General features: G+C 42.4%; 1 protein-coding gene across 6 annotated transcripts in view; it reads left to right on the top strand.

The window, feature by feature from the left end:
• Nucleotides 1-16,377, top strand: part of CIDEC (cell death inducing DFFA like effector c) — a 16,756-nt gene extending 379 nt beyond the window's left edge. Inside the window, exons 1-8 of one of the 6 annotated variants that reach the window (XM_056524717.1) lie at nt 2,530-2,827; nt 5,471-5,539; nt 7,726-7,892; nt 8,557-8,634; nt 10,489-10,630; nt 12,339-12,488; nt 15,168-15,355; nt 15,638-16,377. In XM_056524717.1, coding sequence (XP_056380692.1) covers nt 7,855-7,892; nt 8,557-8,634; nt 10,489-10,630; nt 12,339-12,488; nt 15,168-15,355; nt 15,638-15,815 — 774 coding nt within the window. In that variant the 5' untranslated portion in view covers nt 2,530-2,827; nt 5,471-5,539; nt 7,726-7,854 and the 3' untranslated portion in view covers nt 15,816-16,377. Of the gene's footprint in view, nt 1-2,529; nt 2,828-5,437; nt 5,540-7,725; nt 7,893-8,556; nt 8,635-10,488; nt 10,631-12,338; nt 12,489-15,167; nt 15,356-15,637 lie in introns of those variants that run through there. The other 5 variants (XM_056524716.1, XM_056524720.1, XM_056524719.1 and 2 more) reach the window with 5 other exon arrangements.

Below are 16,377 nucleotides of genomic sequence, written 5' to 3'. Positions count from 1 at the left end.
CTCTAGCTGTACTACAACTACTAAACTACAACTCCCATCATGTAGTTCTGCAGAGCTACAGGTTGGTGAATACTGTCGTGGATGCAGATTTTAAAATATTTTTCTTTATTTATTTAGATGTTATTAAAAGGGGCCTTGCATTGACCTTAAATGGGTACTCCACTGGAAAACATGTTTTTTTTTTTTTGTTTTTTTTAAATCAATTGATGAAAGAAAGTTATACAGATTTGTAAATTACTTTATAAAAAAATCTTAATCCTTCCACTACTTATAAACTTCTGTATGCTCGACAGGAAGTTATTTTCTTTTTTAATTTCCTTTCTCCCTGACCACAGTGCTCTCTGCTGACACCTCTGTCCACGTCAGGAACTGTCCAGAGCAAAAGAGGTTTGCACAGGACAGTTGGACAGTTCCTGACGTGGACAGTGGTGTCAGCAGAGAGCACTGTGGTCAGGCAGACAGGAAATTCAAAAAGAAAAGAACTTCCTGTGTTTTATACAGCAGCTGAAAAGTACTGGGAGGATTGGGATTATTTTTTTTTAAATAGAAGTAATTTACAAATCTTTTTGGCACCAGTTGATTAAAAAAGAAAATGTTTTCCATTGGAGTACCCCTTTAAGAGTGGACTACAACTGTATGGCGCATCTCCCATGCTGGAGGAAGTACACATTCATGCATTACACAGACAGTGCATTGGTTTCAGTGTGCAATGCCACTATCTCCCTGCGGGGGTGCAGCAGGGAAAGAAACACTTGCTGACATCACTGGGATGTCTTCTGTTGCCTCCCAAACAGAGTTGCACCATGTGACTCAAGTCACATGACCTTCTTGCACCAGATATTATGAATAGACTTAAAGGGGTACTCCGGTGAAAACCTTTTTTCTTTTAAATCAACTGGTGGCAGAAAGTTAAACATATTTGTAAATTACTTCTATTAAAAAATCTTAATCCTTCCAGTACTTATTAGCTTCTGAATGCTACAGAGGAAATTCCTTTCTTTTTGGAACACTGATGACATCACAAGCACAGTGCTCTCTGCTGACATCTCTGTCCATTTTAGCAACCATGCATAGCAGATGTATGCTAAGTGCAGCATGGTGGCTCAGTGGTTAGCACTGCTGCCTTGCAGTGCTGGGGACTTGGGTTCAAATCCCACTAAGGACAACAATAAATAAAGCGTTATTATTATTATAATATCTTCAGCAGAGAGAACTGTGCTTGTGATGTCATCAGTATTCAGTGATGAAAAAGGAGCGATCCTGTTGCGGCTCTCGCCCGTGTGGCAGGAATGGAGTTCAAAAGCCGATGGTAAATAAAGGCATACTTTATTCAAAATCAATTCGGACTACGCGTTACGAAGGGACACGCTCCCCTCTTCCTCAGGTCCAATCCTTAGAGGACTAGTGGGCCGGGCGGTAGTAATTTTTAATTTCATCATCTACTGCTGGAAATGCTTTTAAAATGTAGTACAACCTTGAATAAGGAATTGAGATTTCTGAGGAGAATGTCTCCATATAAGCAGCCCGCAGAAGCGATGTTAGGGCGCGACAGACGTGAGCGGTCACAGTGTATTGTACAAGGGGGATTCCTATAAGAAATGCGGGCTGCTTATATTATACAATTCCTTATTCAAGGTTGTACTACATTTTAAAAGCATTTCCAGCAGTAGATGATGAAATTAAAAACTACCGCCCGGCCCACTAGTCCTCTAAGGATTGGACCTGAGGAAGAGGGGAGCGTGTCCCTTCGTAACGCGTAGTCCGAATTGATTTTGAATAAAGTATGCCTTTACTTATCATCGGCTTTTGAACTCCATTCCTGCCACACGGGCGAGCGCCGCAACAGGATCGCTCCTTTTTCATCACTGAATACTCCGTACAGACCGTCCAGCTAGACGGGAGGATCCAGGCAGCACACCGTGACTCGTTACCCACATCAGTTGGGCCCCCGAAGCAACTGTAGATGTTATGCTCTTAGCATAACACTACCAGGTAAGCACACTCTATTTGTCTTACTACACCCTCTTGTTGGTTGGATTTACGGCACATATACGGGCGCATTGTCTCTTTTTTTGTTTTTCATATTCCACCATGGATGTCATCAGAGAGCATTCCAAAAAGAAAAGATTTTCCTCTGTAGTATTCAGCAGCTAATAAGTACAGGAAGGATAAAGATTTTTTAATAGAAGTAATTTACAAATATGTTTAACTTTCTGCCACCAGTTGATTTAAAAGAAAAAAGGTTTTCACCGGACTACCCCTTTAATTCACCAGCTGCACCCACATCATTTATTTATTGCACTACTGTTCACCCTTCACCTACATTATCCATGCAGGTCAATACTGATGATTGCAATATATTGTCACTTCCATTTAAAACCACTAGGCCTGATCTCAGTTATCTATTAGGACAGTGTTTCCCAACCAGGGTGCCTCCAGCTGTTGCAAAACTACAACTCCCAGCATGCCCGGACAGCCTTCGGCTGTCCGGGCATGCTGGGAGTTGTAGTTTTGCAACAGCTGGAGACACCCTGGTTGGGAAACACTGTATTAGGACATGGCTGTGAAAGCTGACATCTATACAGCATGGGTGGGGGAGGCCCATAAACCATGGAATGTGTGTGGCCAACCAGCAATGCCCTGTACTCCGGTTTATTTCCACACTGCTAAGAGGAGTTGCAATTGCAGCATTGACCTGATGTCACTCTATACAGTAGAGCAGTCTGGGTAAAGGGGAGTGAGACTCTCATCATACATGATATGTTCCTAAAGGATCAGTATGTGGCTGCCCTGGTGAAGGTGAGGAGCAGCAGCATCTGCAGGAACAGTAAGTAGTTTCATGTCTTGTACAGGCAGCCTCAGACTCTGTGCACTCCCCGCTTCATTAGACACATGACCATTATACTGAAGCATTTAATATATATATGATTAACCCAACCACCCGTCATATAGCAGCAACAAATATCGTAATAGGATATCTGTATAGGCCCATAAAGGGCTCAAGATCTTAGATGCAAGGGTTAATTTCCTTCAAACCCAATTGCAGTCATAATCTGATGCAGTGTTTTACCTCCCAGTACATATAGAGTTGTTTTCTCTGTTGTTTTTAATTTTTGCCTTGTCCCCAGCTCATAGACATTTTGACAGGACCCAATAACAATTTTATCAGAAAACAAGGATCTGACAGGTTTTGACTCTTACCTGTCTGATCCTATTGTTTCCTATAAGATAAGTGGCGTCCTACATGCTTATCTCCGTTCACCTCTTGAAGGCTAGGCTGAACCAAAGGAGCATGTTTGTTGGGGAGTCAGGACTGGCTTGTGACTGTTCAGCTGACAGCTATTAGTCCACATTACCGTCATGTGGCAGATTTTAATGGAAAGTTAGGGGTGCAATGGTGCAGATTTTTACCAGGAGCTACCCCTGTCTCTGGGAGATATTGCAGGTTTGTTTGTTGCTATAGTGAAAGTTTCTAACCCTGAAGGGAGAGTCAATTACTTCTCAGGCTGGGTTCACACCATGTTTTTGCAATACAGGTTTTTGATTTAAAAAAAAAAAAAAAAAAAAAGATTCCTCAAAACCGGACTAAACTGTATCAAAACGTGTGTGCAAATTTTAATCCGTATACGGTTGAAAACTGTATACGGTTTGAAAAATGATGTCCGGTTGCATCCGTTTTTTATAGGAAAACTGTCAGCTTGCTCCCCCCACACTAACCAGCGGTACTAGCGGGGGACGCTGATCAGTTTGATGCTTACTTGGCCCCCATCCGCCCGGCCGTTCTGCCGATATCTTAGTCTTTCCCTATACAGTGGTCCTTCAACATACGATGGTAATTCGTTCCAAATGAACCATCGTTAGTTGAATCCATCGTATGTTGAGGGATCCGTGCAAAGTAAAGTATAGGAAGTTATATTCACCTGTCCCTGCAGCTCCGGACTAGAGATGAGCGAACTTACAGTAAATTCGATTTGTCACGAACTTCTAGGAGACTCTTTTCTAGGACTGTATCCACCTTTTCCAGCCCACCGGAGCACCGGAAAGCTGAACTAATTTATGCAGGAAAAGTCATCAACTGCCGAGCCGAGAAGTTTGTGACGAATCGAATTTACTGTAAGTTCGCTCATCTCTACTCCGGACCATCACCACTGCCCTGGATGTCGCCCTCCATCTCTGTCACCGCGTCCCCGGGGTGTCCCCGCTGCTCCGGACGTCTCTGCTGCCTGGGATCATCGCTCTTCATCGCCGTCATCACGTTGCTGCGCACGTCGCTCCTATTTGATGACGGGACGGCGTGCGTGATGACGAAGGAGAGCGACGGCAATGCAGGGGATCCCGAAGAGGATGGTCCGGAGCGCCGGAACAGGTGAATAATCATCACCAGATCACACGGAGCACCTTAAATGGCTATCCGGTGGCAGCTGAAGCAGATAGCCATTTAAGCGATGGCCCCGACATACAAAAGCATCGTATGTTGATGCTGCCTTCAACATGCGATGGCCTCTGAGAGAAATTATCGTATGTCGGGGCCATTGTAGGTTGTGGAGTTACTGTATGCTAATGAGGTGGTAACTGGCACTCTGACATCACCACCACCACCACCGGCCGGAGCGCCGCCCCAGCTCATCAATATTCCTCCGTCTCTCCCTCTTCATTACAGAGCGGGGAGAAGAGGGAGAGGCGGAGGAATATTGATGAGCAGGGCGGCAGGGACGTCAGAGTGCCAGTTAACCCCGCCTGTGCCAGTTATCACTTCATTAGCATATAGTGAAAAATGAAGATATGGGCCGGGCGGATCCGGGCACAGTAAGAATCAAACTGATCAGCGTCCCCTGCATCAGCCAGTACTGCTGGTTAGTACAGTGGGAGCTTAGACGTTTTTAACTTTTCATTCCATTATGAATAAAGTTTCACTCGTATGATTGAAATTCCAAGAAAAAAACTGTGCAAAGTCGAAAATCGGATGGAACTGTACGCATGTATGGTTCCCATTGACTCCCATGTTAAAAAAAAATACGTATATGTTTCAATACAGTTTTTCACCCGGACCAAAATCCCTGGTAGGCTACGGTTTTGGGTACGGGAAAAAAACTGACAAAACTGCACAGGATGCAAAACGGACACAACCTGATGCATCTTTTGGCATACGGTTTTCAATGGAGAGTCAATACATACGGTTTTCAATGGAGAGTCAATACATACGGTTTTCAATGGAGAGTCAATGCATACGGTTTTCAATGGAGAGTCAATACATACGGTTTTCAATACGGTTCTGTACGGTTTTCACATTGAAAACGTATACGGGAAATGTATTGCAGAAACGTGGTGTGAACCCAGCAGCAGCAATATATCACATAGGTGACTGGCTCAGCAGGGTGGTGTAACATGTGACCCCAGCGCTCCTGTAACATACATGATAGTTTCGCTACCTGTTCAGCTCAAATTACAGATCTGGCGCCACTTATCACAGGAAAAATAATATCAGAATGGAAACATCAAGGGTTTGATGGAGAGTTTCTACAGAAGTCAAATTGTCAAGGTAATGTACTTAAAAAAAATTCTTAAGTCTGTGAGTAGTGTATTCCCCCCCCCCCCCCCCCCCCCCCCCTCATCTCCTGTATCCATGACAGTTCACCATTTCTACAAACAAGGCTGGGTTTGCCCGAGGCATTAAAATGAGAGGGTTGATGTGGCTTGTCATGTCTCCCTCCCCCCACGTTCCCAGTAGTTGTGCTGCTGGTGGACACTCGTATTGAGGACCATGTTGTAGACATTAGTAGTCACTACAGTTGAACGAATAAACAGTAAAGTTGGCCATACACATTAGATAAACGTAGGTTTATGGTTGTACAAGGGATCATCTGCTGGATAATAGTTTCCTAGTCATACACATTCTAGACCAGTGGTCTTCAACCTGCGGACCTCCAGATGTTGCAAAACTACAACTCCCAGCATGCCCGGACAGCCGTTGGCTGTCCGGGCATGCTGGGATTTGTAGTTTTGCAACATCTGGAGGTCCGCAGGTTGGAGACCACTGTTCTAGACCATATTGACTGTTCAAGTTGTTCAAACTTTCTATACACATCAATGACACCAGGAGAAGGATGAACCAGAATATTCTTTCCCAAAAAATTGTTTCGGAACAATAAATGAGCAATTTTATGTCCAACTGTCGCCCCCAAATTTCCAACACAGACAATAGAACAGTTTGTCATAAAAAAAACATACGTTCTTTGTTAAAATTAGAGATGAGCGAGCTTACAGTAAATTCGATTTGTCACAAACTTCTCGGCTCGGCAGTTGATGACTTTTCCTGCATAAATGAGTTCAGCTTTCAGGTGCTCCTGTAGGCTGGAAAAGGTGGATACAGTCCTAGGAGACTCTTTCCTAGGACTGTATCCACCTTTTCCAACCCACCGGAGCACCTGAAGGCTGAACTAATTTATGCAGGATAAGACATCAACTGCCGAGCCGAGAAGTTCGTGACAAATCGAATTTACTGTAAGTTCGCTCATCTCTAGTTAAAATTTACCCTGATGATTGATTGTTTCGGCTGAAATTGTTCATTTTTGTCAGCTTTAATCTAAGGTATATGGGCACAGATTCGTTGAACCTGAGTCTATTGAATTGGCCGACGATTCATTAAGTCTTCTAAAAATTGTTTTACCTTTCAAGTTACCACAGTCCAACCCCAGACTCCAAGGAATCAGAACCCCTGGGGAAGTAATTTTACCAGACAAAATGAGTCAACGGCTGATTTATTAGATTTGGGTTCAGTGAATCTTACACTGCATACTTGCTGACCTAACTGGCCCAATACCCTATAGGCCAGTACTGAAATGTGATCTCTGTAGTTGGAGATAAGATTTTAATATTTTGTTAACCATGGCTTTAGAATGTACTATGACAACAGCTGAGCAGGACCTCAAAGGGGTACTCCGGAGGAGGGGGAAAAAACTAAATTTAAAACAGATTGTTACAGAAAGTTACAGATTTGTAAAATTACTTATTAGTAAATTACTATTTAAAAATCTTAAGCCTTCAGTACTTATCAGCTGCTGTATGCTCCAGAGGAAGTTGTGTAGTCGTGTAGTCTTTCCAGTCCGACTTCAGTGCTCTCTGCTGCCCCTACTGTCCATGAGAGGAACTGTCCAGAGCAGGAGCAAATCCCAATAGCAAACCTCTCCTGCTCTGGACAGTTGGAGATAAGAATTTACTGGAAGGCCTTAGGGTTTATTCACACAGCGGAATTTCTGCCTGAAATGAAAACCCAATACTGATTCTGCATTCCCGTTGACACTTCGGAAATCCCGCGGAATAGCAGGATTTCCGAAATGTCAACGGGAGTGCGGAATCCCATAGAAGTGTATTGGGCTTTGATTTACGGAGGAATTCCGCCGTGTGAAGAGACCCTTAGAATTTTAAATACAAGTAATATACAGATCTGTAAAACATGTTTATTCCTCCAGAGTACCCCTTTAATTACTGTTCATCCTGGTCTTTGTGGTTCATGAATAGAATGCCAGAACTGCATTTAATACTAACATTCACACAAGCAAGAATCTAACTCTGCAAAAGAATGTAAATTTATATGCCATTCAGGATCAGTGGAAAGCAAGGCAGATATTATTAGTTGTCTGCCATCATCTGTTACCTATTTATTGTGGTGACTAATGGACAGTAATAAAAGTGCACTTTGTCCTCCCGTCCGAATCCTTCCACCAGAGAGGACCTTGTACCCATAACTTATATGGTCACCCTGAGTTTGGTGATGTCACTGATGATCTGACAGGACAAGGTGCACAAGGCAGGATATAAGGGAACTGACACCCGGGCCCTTAGTACTTTCCCTGGATGCTACATACTGAGACTCCTGATACCATGGCAAATCAGTAAGTATCTACCAAGACTTTCACTATAGGTTGTTCAAGGTTTGTTTTCAGTTGCAAAAAATGTTTCAAATTTTAACTTTATAAGAAAAAACACAGCTCTCCAATTGTTGTGTAACTACAACACCCAGCATGCATTGACAGCCTGGATAGTAACTACCTAAAGGCCCCTTTCACGCTACAGGTATCATCCTGTAAAAAACCTCCGTTATTACTCCCGTCAAAAAGACCTGAAAACGTCCGGCAAAAAGTCCCATTCATGTCAATGGGATTTTTTGAACATCCTTTTGCATCAGGCATGTCAGTTTTTACTACTAAAACTTAACATTGAAGTCTATGGGAACCAGATGTTCCAAAAAAAATCAGTTATTGTCAGGTTTTTTAACATCCATTTTTTGTACTGTGCATGCTCAGTACAGCTTTACAAAAAAGGGTTAAAAACCTGATAAAAAAAAAAAAACGGATGTAACTGGTAATAACGGATAATCATCATCAGGTTTTTTAAAGAAAAAAAACCATTAAAAATAACGGATGATGGTCATCAGTTATCATCCGTTATTACCAGTTATTGCATCCATTTTTTTTTCATCCATTATTGTAAAATAACGGCAGGATGATACCTGTAGTGTGAAAGGGGCCTTATTGTTACTGTATTACTTATTTCTAGATCAGAGGAAATTGTCCTGACAAAGATGGAATATGCCAAGAAGTCTCTGAGTCTTCTCTCTCCTAAGTCTCTGTCCAAGTAAGAAAAGTTTCCTTCTGTATTGTTATCCTATACATTATTTATACTGTTTTTTCCCGAACCGGGTGCCTCCAGCTGTTGCGAAACTACAATTTCCAGCATTCCCGGACAGCCAAAGGCTGTCCGGGCATGCTGGGAATTGTAGTTTCGCAACAGCTGGAGGCACCCTGGTCGGGAAACACTGATTTATACCTTCAGCCCCTCTCACAGTTGTTTTCTGCTGACATGCAGTGATGGGGATGACAGATGCAAACTATATATTTTTAGCTTAGAAATACTCACTTAAAGGAGTTGTCTAGCTTCAATAACCCCCTTTCTATTCATAGGTTCCCATTAACCAGCTGACTGCAGGACCCCCCCATGATAAGGAGATCTCTACCTTCAATGCTCCCATGCCCTCTAACAACATTTCATAAGATTAGGGACATGGGGGAGATTTATTAAAACCTGTCCAGAGGAAAAGTTTCTGAGTTGCCCATAACAACCAATCAGATCGCTTCTTTTGTTTTTGAAAATTCCTCTGAAAAATGAAAGAATTGATCTGATTGGTTGCTATTGGCAACTCAGCAACTTTTCCTCTGGACAGGTTTTGATAAATGTTCCCCACTAAGTCCTCCAGAACCGACCTTTCTTGAATAGTGGCATTTCTTTGATGGATATTTCCTCATTTACAGTACACAATCTATTTGTTAATTTGGAGCAACACAAGGTCCCCATGACAACACTGCACTTCTTGAAAACAAGAAGCGTCATCATAATGGGGGGTATTTATCAAAACTGGTTGTTCTATATGTTTTTTTACCCTATTTTTTTTTTTTTGCGGTGTTTTCGACGGACTTGCGCCAAATTTATCATTTGTCACACGCTAAATCGTAACTTTGGCATTTATTGGGGTTTACTAGCCAAAACTGATGGTATGGCACTTTTTTTTATGTCGGTTTAAAAATGACTTTGAATTGCGACAAAATTGCGGTATTTGTAACCGTTTTTGCGACAAAGTATAAAAGGCGCTAATAGTAAATTCCTGACCAGAAGCTGTCAAAAGTTGATTTGCAGTCAAAACCTGAAAACGACATAATGACAAAGGCGCAATGAAAAGTCGTAAATGTCTCAGTGGAAATGCGACAAAAGTATGCAATAAAAGACGTGTATATTTAATGATAAATACCCCCTATGTCTCAGTAGGGCAGCCTCGGTAGGGCAGCCTCGGTAGGGCAGCCTCAGTAGGGCAGCCTCAGTAGGGCAGCCTCAGGCTTTAGATCTGTAACTCCTAGGGATATCTCGGCCTGTAGTCAAGATATTACAAAGAGAAACTGCTTTGTAATATCTTGACTACAGGCTGAGATATCACTAGAAGTTACAGATGTAAAGCCTGAGGCTGCCCTACCGAGGCTGCCCTACCGAGGCTGCCCTACCATTTGTAATTTACACTAAAGGACCTTTTTACATTTTTCTTCTAATATGTCTTCTAAAATTTCAACTGATGGGAATTTTTATCCAGCCCATTTAATAAGAATACAAAATACAGATTACACTGTTGTATTGATCCCTTATGTAGAAAGTTTAACAGAGGAAAATATCAAAACCCCAGTGGGATCAGAAGCAAACTTTCTGTCTCTGGCCCCACAGTTGTCTATTCCCGTGATGACGCTGTCACCTTTAACCTCATTTATCTGTCAGACTGTGCGGCATTAGGAAATGTTTTTTTCCTGTCCAAAAGTCAAGCCTGTGTACAGACAAGACAAAGTTCATCAGGCATTATGAAACACTTGAGACATCAGATTGATAACTCTGTTCATACAGTGACCATTATGTTATGACCTCTGTATGTTATTATTGTCCTTATTATTACAGGTGTGTCTATGTCAGCGCTACAATGACTCAACAATTCCTTACCCGGCCAGTATCCAAACCAAGGCCCTTTAGGGTATGCAACTGTGACCGAAGCATCAGAAAGGGCATTGTGGCCGACAGTCTGGAAGATCTGCTTAACAAGGTGAAGACCATTATAAAGGCAGGAACTAGTTTGCTGGAGGTCTGCGGTCATCTGTGATCATTTTATATGCTCATCGGCTGCCATAACGTGATGATTAACCTGAAAACCCCAATTTGTCTGCATGATGCATGTTTATATGATGCAAAAAAGCAGTGTGGGTCAGCTCACCCCACATAGACCAGCTGCGACACGGACAAGTACGGACTTCACCTTTTGTGGAGTATGAAAAGAAGAGCATATCCAGCTCTAAAAGGAGGAGGGGCTATGCCTAATATGTCATTCCTCCTGCTGCCCCCACCCTACTGTCCAATTGCGCAATACAACGGAAGGAGATTATAGCCCCCATAAACTAACAAAAGCCATGCTGACAGATGTTACCCTTACTTGTACCTTTTAAGCACATCTGTTTGGCTAAGAAGGATCAAAGGAACATATATGCATACAAACCAGAAGTGTAAGTGGATACAGATCCGCACAGTAACTTGACCCATATACCCCTTGCAACTATGGCTCTGTCTGTTTGATAGATAGATGCAGCAATCCTCTAAATCACTTCTGTATAGTGGGTTGAACTCTCTTGGAATAAGGTTTTGGTACTCTTTGTAAATTTCCCAAAGGTTAGACCCCCATCAATCATATTTTTCTTTTTTTTTTTACCTATCTAGTTGACAAGTTATAAAAAACAGGCCAACCCATTGAAATCATATAGGGCTGGGCGGTATACCGGTTCATACCGAATACCGAAATTTTTGTGCTGCACGATATGAATTTTTCCCCATACCGCAATACCGGTTTGGCCCCTCCCCCTTGGGAATGAATTATCAGCCCAGCGCTCCCCAATCGGGGAACTAATCATATGTGACCCATAGCGCTGCCCTCCTCGTCCTCCTGTTTGTTGCGACCACCGGTGCTGACACTCTATACCAGTGGTCTTCAACCTCCAGATGTTGCAAAACTACAACTCCCAGCATGCCCGGACAGCCAACGGCTGTCCGGGCATGCTGGGAGTTGTAGTTTTGCACCATCTGGAGTTATGGAGGTTGAAGACCACTGCTCTATACTGTATCCCTATGCCCGGGCTGCAAAAGGTAAAAAGAATAAACTTTAACTCACCTTCCCCGTCGGTCCGAACCAGCTTCCTAGGGAATGGAACATCGGACAGCCGTCGGCCTATCACCGGCCGCAGCGATGTTCCGCCTCGGCCGGTGATAGGTTGAGCGCACTGTCATGTAAGAAGCCGGCTTCTTACATGATTGTGGGCTCAGCCTATCACCAGCCGAGGGGGAACATTGCTGCGGCCGGTGATAGGCTGACGGCTGTCCGACGTTCACGTCCCCAGGAAGAGTGTAAGGCCGACATAGGAACATGCGTTAGTTTATTTCTGTTTACCTTTTGCAGCCTGGGCATAGGGTTACAGCTATAGAGTGTCAGCGCCGGCGGCCGCAATAAACAGGAGGAGAGCAGCGCTTGCGGGTGACGTGAGTAGTACCTCGATGGGGACAGTGCAGCGCTGGGGGGGGGGAGGAAATACTGTTATATACCGTGGAACCGCCATAAGTTTCAAAAATACCGCAATTCACATATTTGGCCATACTGCCCAGCCCCAAGTCATAAAGCACCTATTTAAAGTGTACCTCCCACCATTACAGTTCAGTAGGTCTTAGGATGAATGGGTCATCACCGTAACTTTTACTCTTCTTGTTCCTAGACCCAGGATGGCCTGCTCATGGGTGAAGCTATCACACTGGTTCTGGAGGAAGATGGCACCGGTGTGGACACTGAAGACTTTTTCCAGTCTTTAGACAGTGGTGCGGTATTCATGGCTCTTGGGAAAGGACAGAAGTGGAAGCCATCTCATGTGAGTCCATTGTGTATTTAAGTTCAAAATGATGGAGACTACAAGTAGACAACAAAAAGTTTATTTTGAGGTCCCTCAGTTCCAGTTACTTATTAAGAAGAGATTCAATCATAGCCATGTCCTGTTATATTTCCACTGTGCAGCCCTCTTAGTGCAGAGGAGGTTGCAGCTTTTAAACAGATATCTTTAGGGGTGCAGATGAGTAAGCTTACATCTGTAAAGACCTTAAAGGGGTACTCCGGTGAAAAACTTTTTTTTTTTTTTTTAAATCAACTGGTGCTAGAAAGTTAAACAGATTTGTAAATTACTTCTATTAAAAAATCTTAATCCTTCCTGTACTTATTAGCTACTGAATACTACAGTGGAAATTATTTTCCGTTTGAAACACAGCTGTCTGCTGACATCATGAGCACAGTGTTCTCTGCTGACATCTCTGTCCATTTTAGGAACTGTGCAGAGTAAAAGGAAATCCCCATAGCAAACATATGCTGTTCTGGACAGTTCCTAAAATGGACAGAGATGTCAGCAGAGAGCACTGTGCTCATGATGTCAGCAGACAGCTCTGTGTTTCAAACGGAAAATAATTTCCACTGTAGTATTCAGCAGCTAATAAGTACAGGAAGGAGTAAGATTTTTTAATAGAAGTAATTTAGAAATCTGTTTAACTTTCTGGCACCAGTTGATTTAAAAAAAAAAAAGTTTTTTACCGGAGTACCCCTTTTAAGAATTAACCCCTTAAGGACTCAGCCCATTTTGGCCTTAAGGACTCAGACAATTTAATTTTTACGTTTTCATTTTTTCCTCCTCGCCTTCTAAAAATCATAACTCTTTTATATTTTCATCCACAGACTAGTATGAGGGCTTGTTTTTTGCGCGACCAGTTGTCCTTTGTAATGACATCACTCATTATATCATAAAATGTATGGCGCAACCAAAAAACACTATTTTTGTGGGGAAATTAAAACGAAAAACGCAATTTTGCTAATTTTGGAAGGTTTCGTTTTCACGCCGTACAATTTATGGTAAAAATGACGTGTGTTCTTTATTCTGAGGGTCAATACGATTAAAATGATACCCATTATTACATACTTTTATATTATTGTTGCGCTTAAAAAAAAACACAAACTTTTTAACCAAATTAGTACGTTTATAATCCCTTTATTTTGATGACCTATAACTTTTTTATTTTTCCGTATAAGCGGCGGTATGGGGGCTCATTTTTTGCGCCATGATCTGTACTTTTTTTTTATACCACATTTGCATATAAAAAACTTAATACATTTTTTTATAATTTTATTTTTAATAAAATGTATTAAAAAAGTAGGAATTTTGGACTTTTAAAATTTTTTTTCGTTCACGCCGTTCACCGTACGGGATCATTAACATTTTATTTTAATAGTTCGGACATTTACGCACGCGGCGATACCAAATATGTCTATAAAAAATGTTTTTTTACGGTTTTTGGGGGTAAAATAGGAAAAAACGGACGTTTTACTTTTTTATTGGGGGAGGGGATTTTTCACTTTTTTTTTACTTTTACTTTTACATTTTTTTTTTACACTTGAATAGTCCCCATAGGGGACTATTCATAGCAATACCATGATTGCTAATACTGATCTGTTCTATGTATAGGACATAGAACAGATCAGTGTTATCGGTCATCTCCTGCTCTGGTCTGCTCTATCACAGACCAGAGCAGGAGACGCCGGGAGCCGGACGGAGGAAGGAGAGGGGACCTCCGTGCGGCGTTATGAATGATCGGATCCCCGCAGCAGCGCTGCGGGCGATCCGATCGTTCATTTTAATCGCGAACTGCCGCAGATGCCGGGATCTGTATTGATCCCGGCACCTGAGGGGTTAATGGCGGACGCCCGCGAGATCGCGGGCGTCGGCCATTGCCGGCGGGTCCCTGGCTGCGATCAGCAGCCGGGATCAGCCGCGCATGACACGGGCATCGCTCCGATGCCCGCGGTTATGCTTAGGACGTAAATGTACGTCCTGGTGCGTTAAGTACCACCTCACCAGGACGTACATTTACGTCCTGCGTCCTTAAGGGGGTTAAAGCTCTTGGGAACCAATGCTATACCTGTTCTAACCCCACTTTCCAAATGACATGATATGCCCCTGTCCTCTTATACAGTAGTGAGGTTTGTAGTTCCCTAGGTCACTAGATCAGGCATAGGCAACCTTCATCACTGCAGATGTTTTGGACTACATTGCTCATGATGCTCTTACAGCTAAATGATGACAAAGCATCATAGGAGATGTAGTCAAAAACATCTGTGGTAGCAATGGTTGCTTATGCCTGTGCACCCACTGCAAATATATGCCACTGCTTGAGAGCCTATCTTTATAGCAAAATAAAAATATGTACAACAAAAAAAACTCTGTAGGGCCCTGAGTACTACTAGATGGGATAGTAACATTTTATGCTGTTGATTCACAATGTAATGCCATGACGATCCATTTTAATTCTATTTTCAAGATTTCTGTTTTCTAATAGTGAATGGAAACATTCTTGACATTGAGAAGCTAAAAATCCATTGTGTCCAACTGAGATTTACAAACGTTTCCATTCACTGACTGCAAGCTGGAATCATGAATATTATGAAAAAATGAAGGCTTGAAGGACAAATACATAAATTTCTCTACTTTTATAGAAATTTTCTTCATCCACAGAATGCTGGCTACCATATTTGTCTGACCAACAAGCCTCAGCGGAAGGTTGACGTGGCACGCATTAGCTTTGATCTGTATAAGAATGATCCTCAGGACTTCATTGGGTGTCTGAATGTCAAGGCCACTCTGTACGGGACCTACTCTGTGTCTTATGACCTGCAGTGCTACAGCGCAAAAAGAATAATGAAGTGAGTATTTGAGCAGTCAGGATCACAGTGCAATTTTTTTTCCTGGCTGGACATCCCTTTCTCATTTTACTTTTGTGTAGGACCAGTATAGCATCCATAGAACTTGTCCCTTAGACTGCTAAATGTCATAAAGTAATATGGGAGATAGGAATATGTCACTGGGTGGGCAGGAATCTGGGAAAGCTGGGTGACAACCCCTAGGAGAGTAGCAATGGTTTTCACACAGCTTTCCTAGAATCAGATAAGAAAAACTGAATGTAATGCTTTATGTTTCATTCATAGGGAAGCCTTACGCTGGACACTGTTCACTATGCAGGCCACCGGTCACGTCCTCCTTGGCACTTCATGTTATATGCAGCAGATCATGGAGCCCAGCAATAATACTGTTCCTGAGGAGGAAAAACCATCAGCTGCTCTTAGAGACTTCATACCTTTCTACTCTCGCAGGATGCTCCAGTAACTCATACCTATAATATAGGGAAGAAAAGGCGTTACTGACATTTAAGCCTGGGCAAACCTCTCACTCCATAGAAATAACTTGTTCTAGTGATGCAAAATATTCAAGAATTGTGGGTGAGAGGAACCTTTATGGGCACACTAATACTGTATTGGCCTAATGTTATCACTTATTAAACTTGGAAATGACAACTACTAAGTAAAGGTTGGCCTAATATGGTAAGAAAGGAATGAAGTTTGCTAGATGGCGCCATTGGAGACACCCAAAAGTTACCTGGCACTTATCACTCTTTGAACTGACTTCTGCAAAGGCTTAGGGGCGGTGAGCTTTATAAATCTGATTAATAATACATGCTAAAATGGGTAATAGGATGGCGTAGGTGCTGCCATGCTATATTTCTCCTATGGTAGTTCTTTACCAATTTAGCTGTGCCCTTTTGTCTGACAGACTGGTTGCTATAGATAAATTGCAAAACAGAGTTGCTAATCTAATTTCTTTTTATTCCTTAGGAACTTTTTACTCCGAAGAAAAAGAATACTAGTACAAAAGTATCATATGAAAATGT

Source organism: Hyla sarda, chromosome 6 (genome assembly GCF_029499605.1).
Source record: "Hyla sarda isolate aHylSar1 chromosome 6, aHylSar1.hap1, whole genome shotgun sequence".
NCBI classification, from domain to species: domain Eukaryota; kingdom Metazoa; phylum Chordata; class Amphibia; order Anura; family Hylidae; genus Hyla; species Hyla sarda.
Note: the sequence above shows the minus strand (reverse complement) of the source record. Positions and strands in the feature narration are given on the sequence as shown.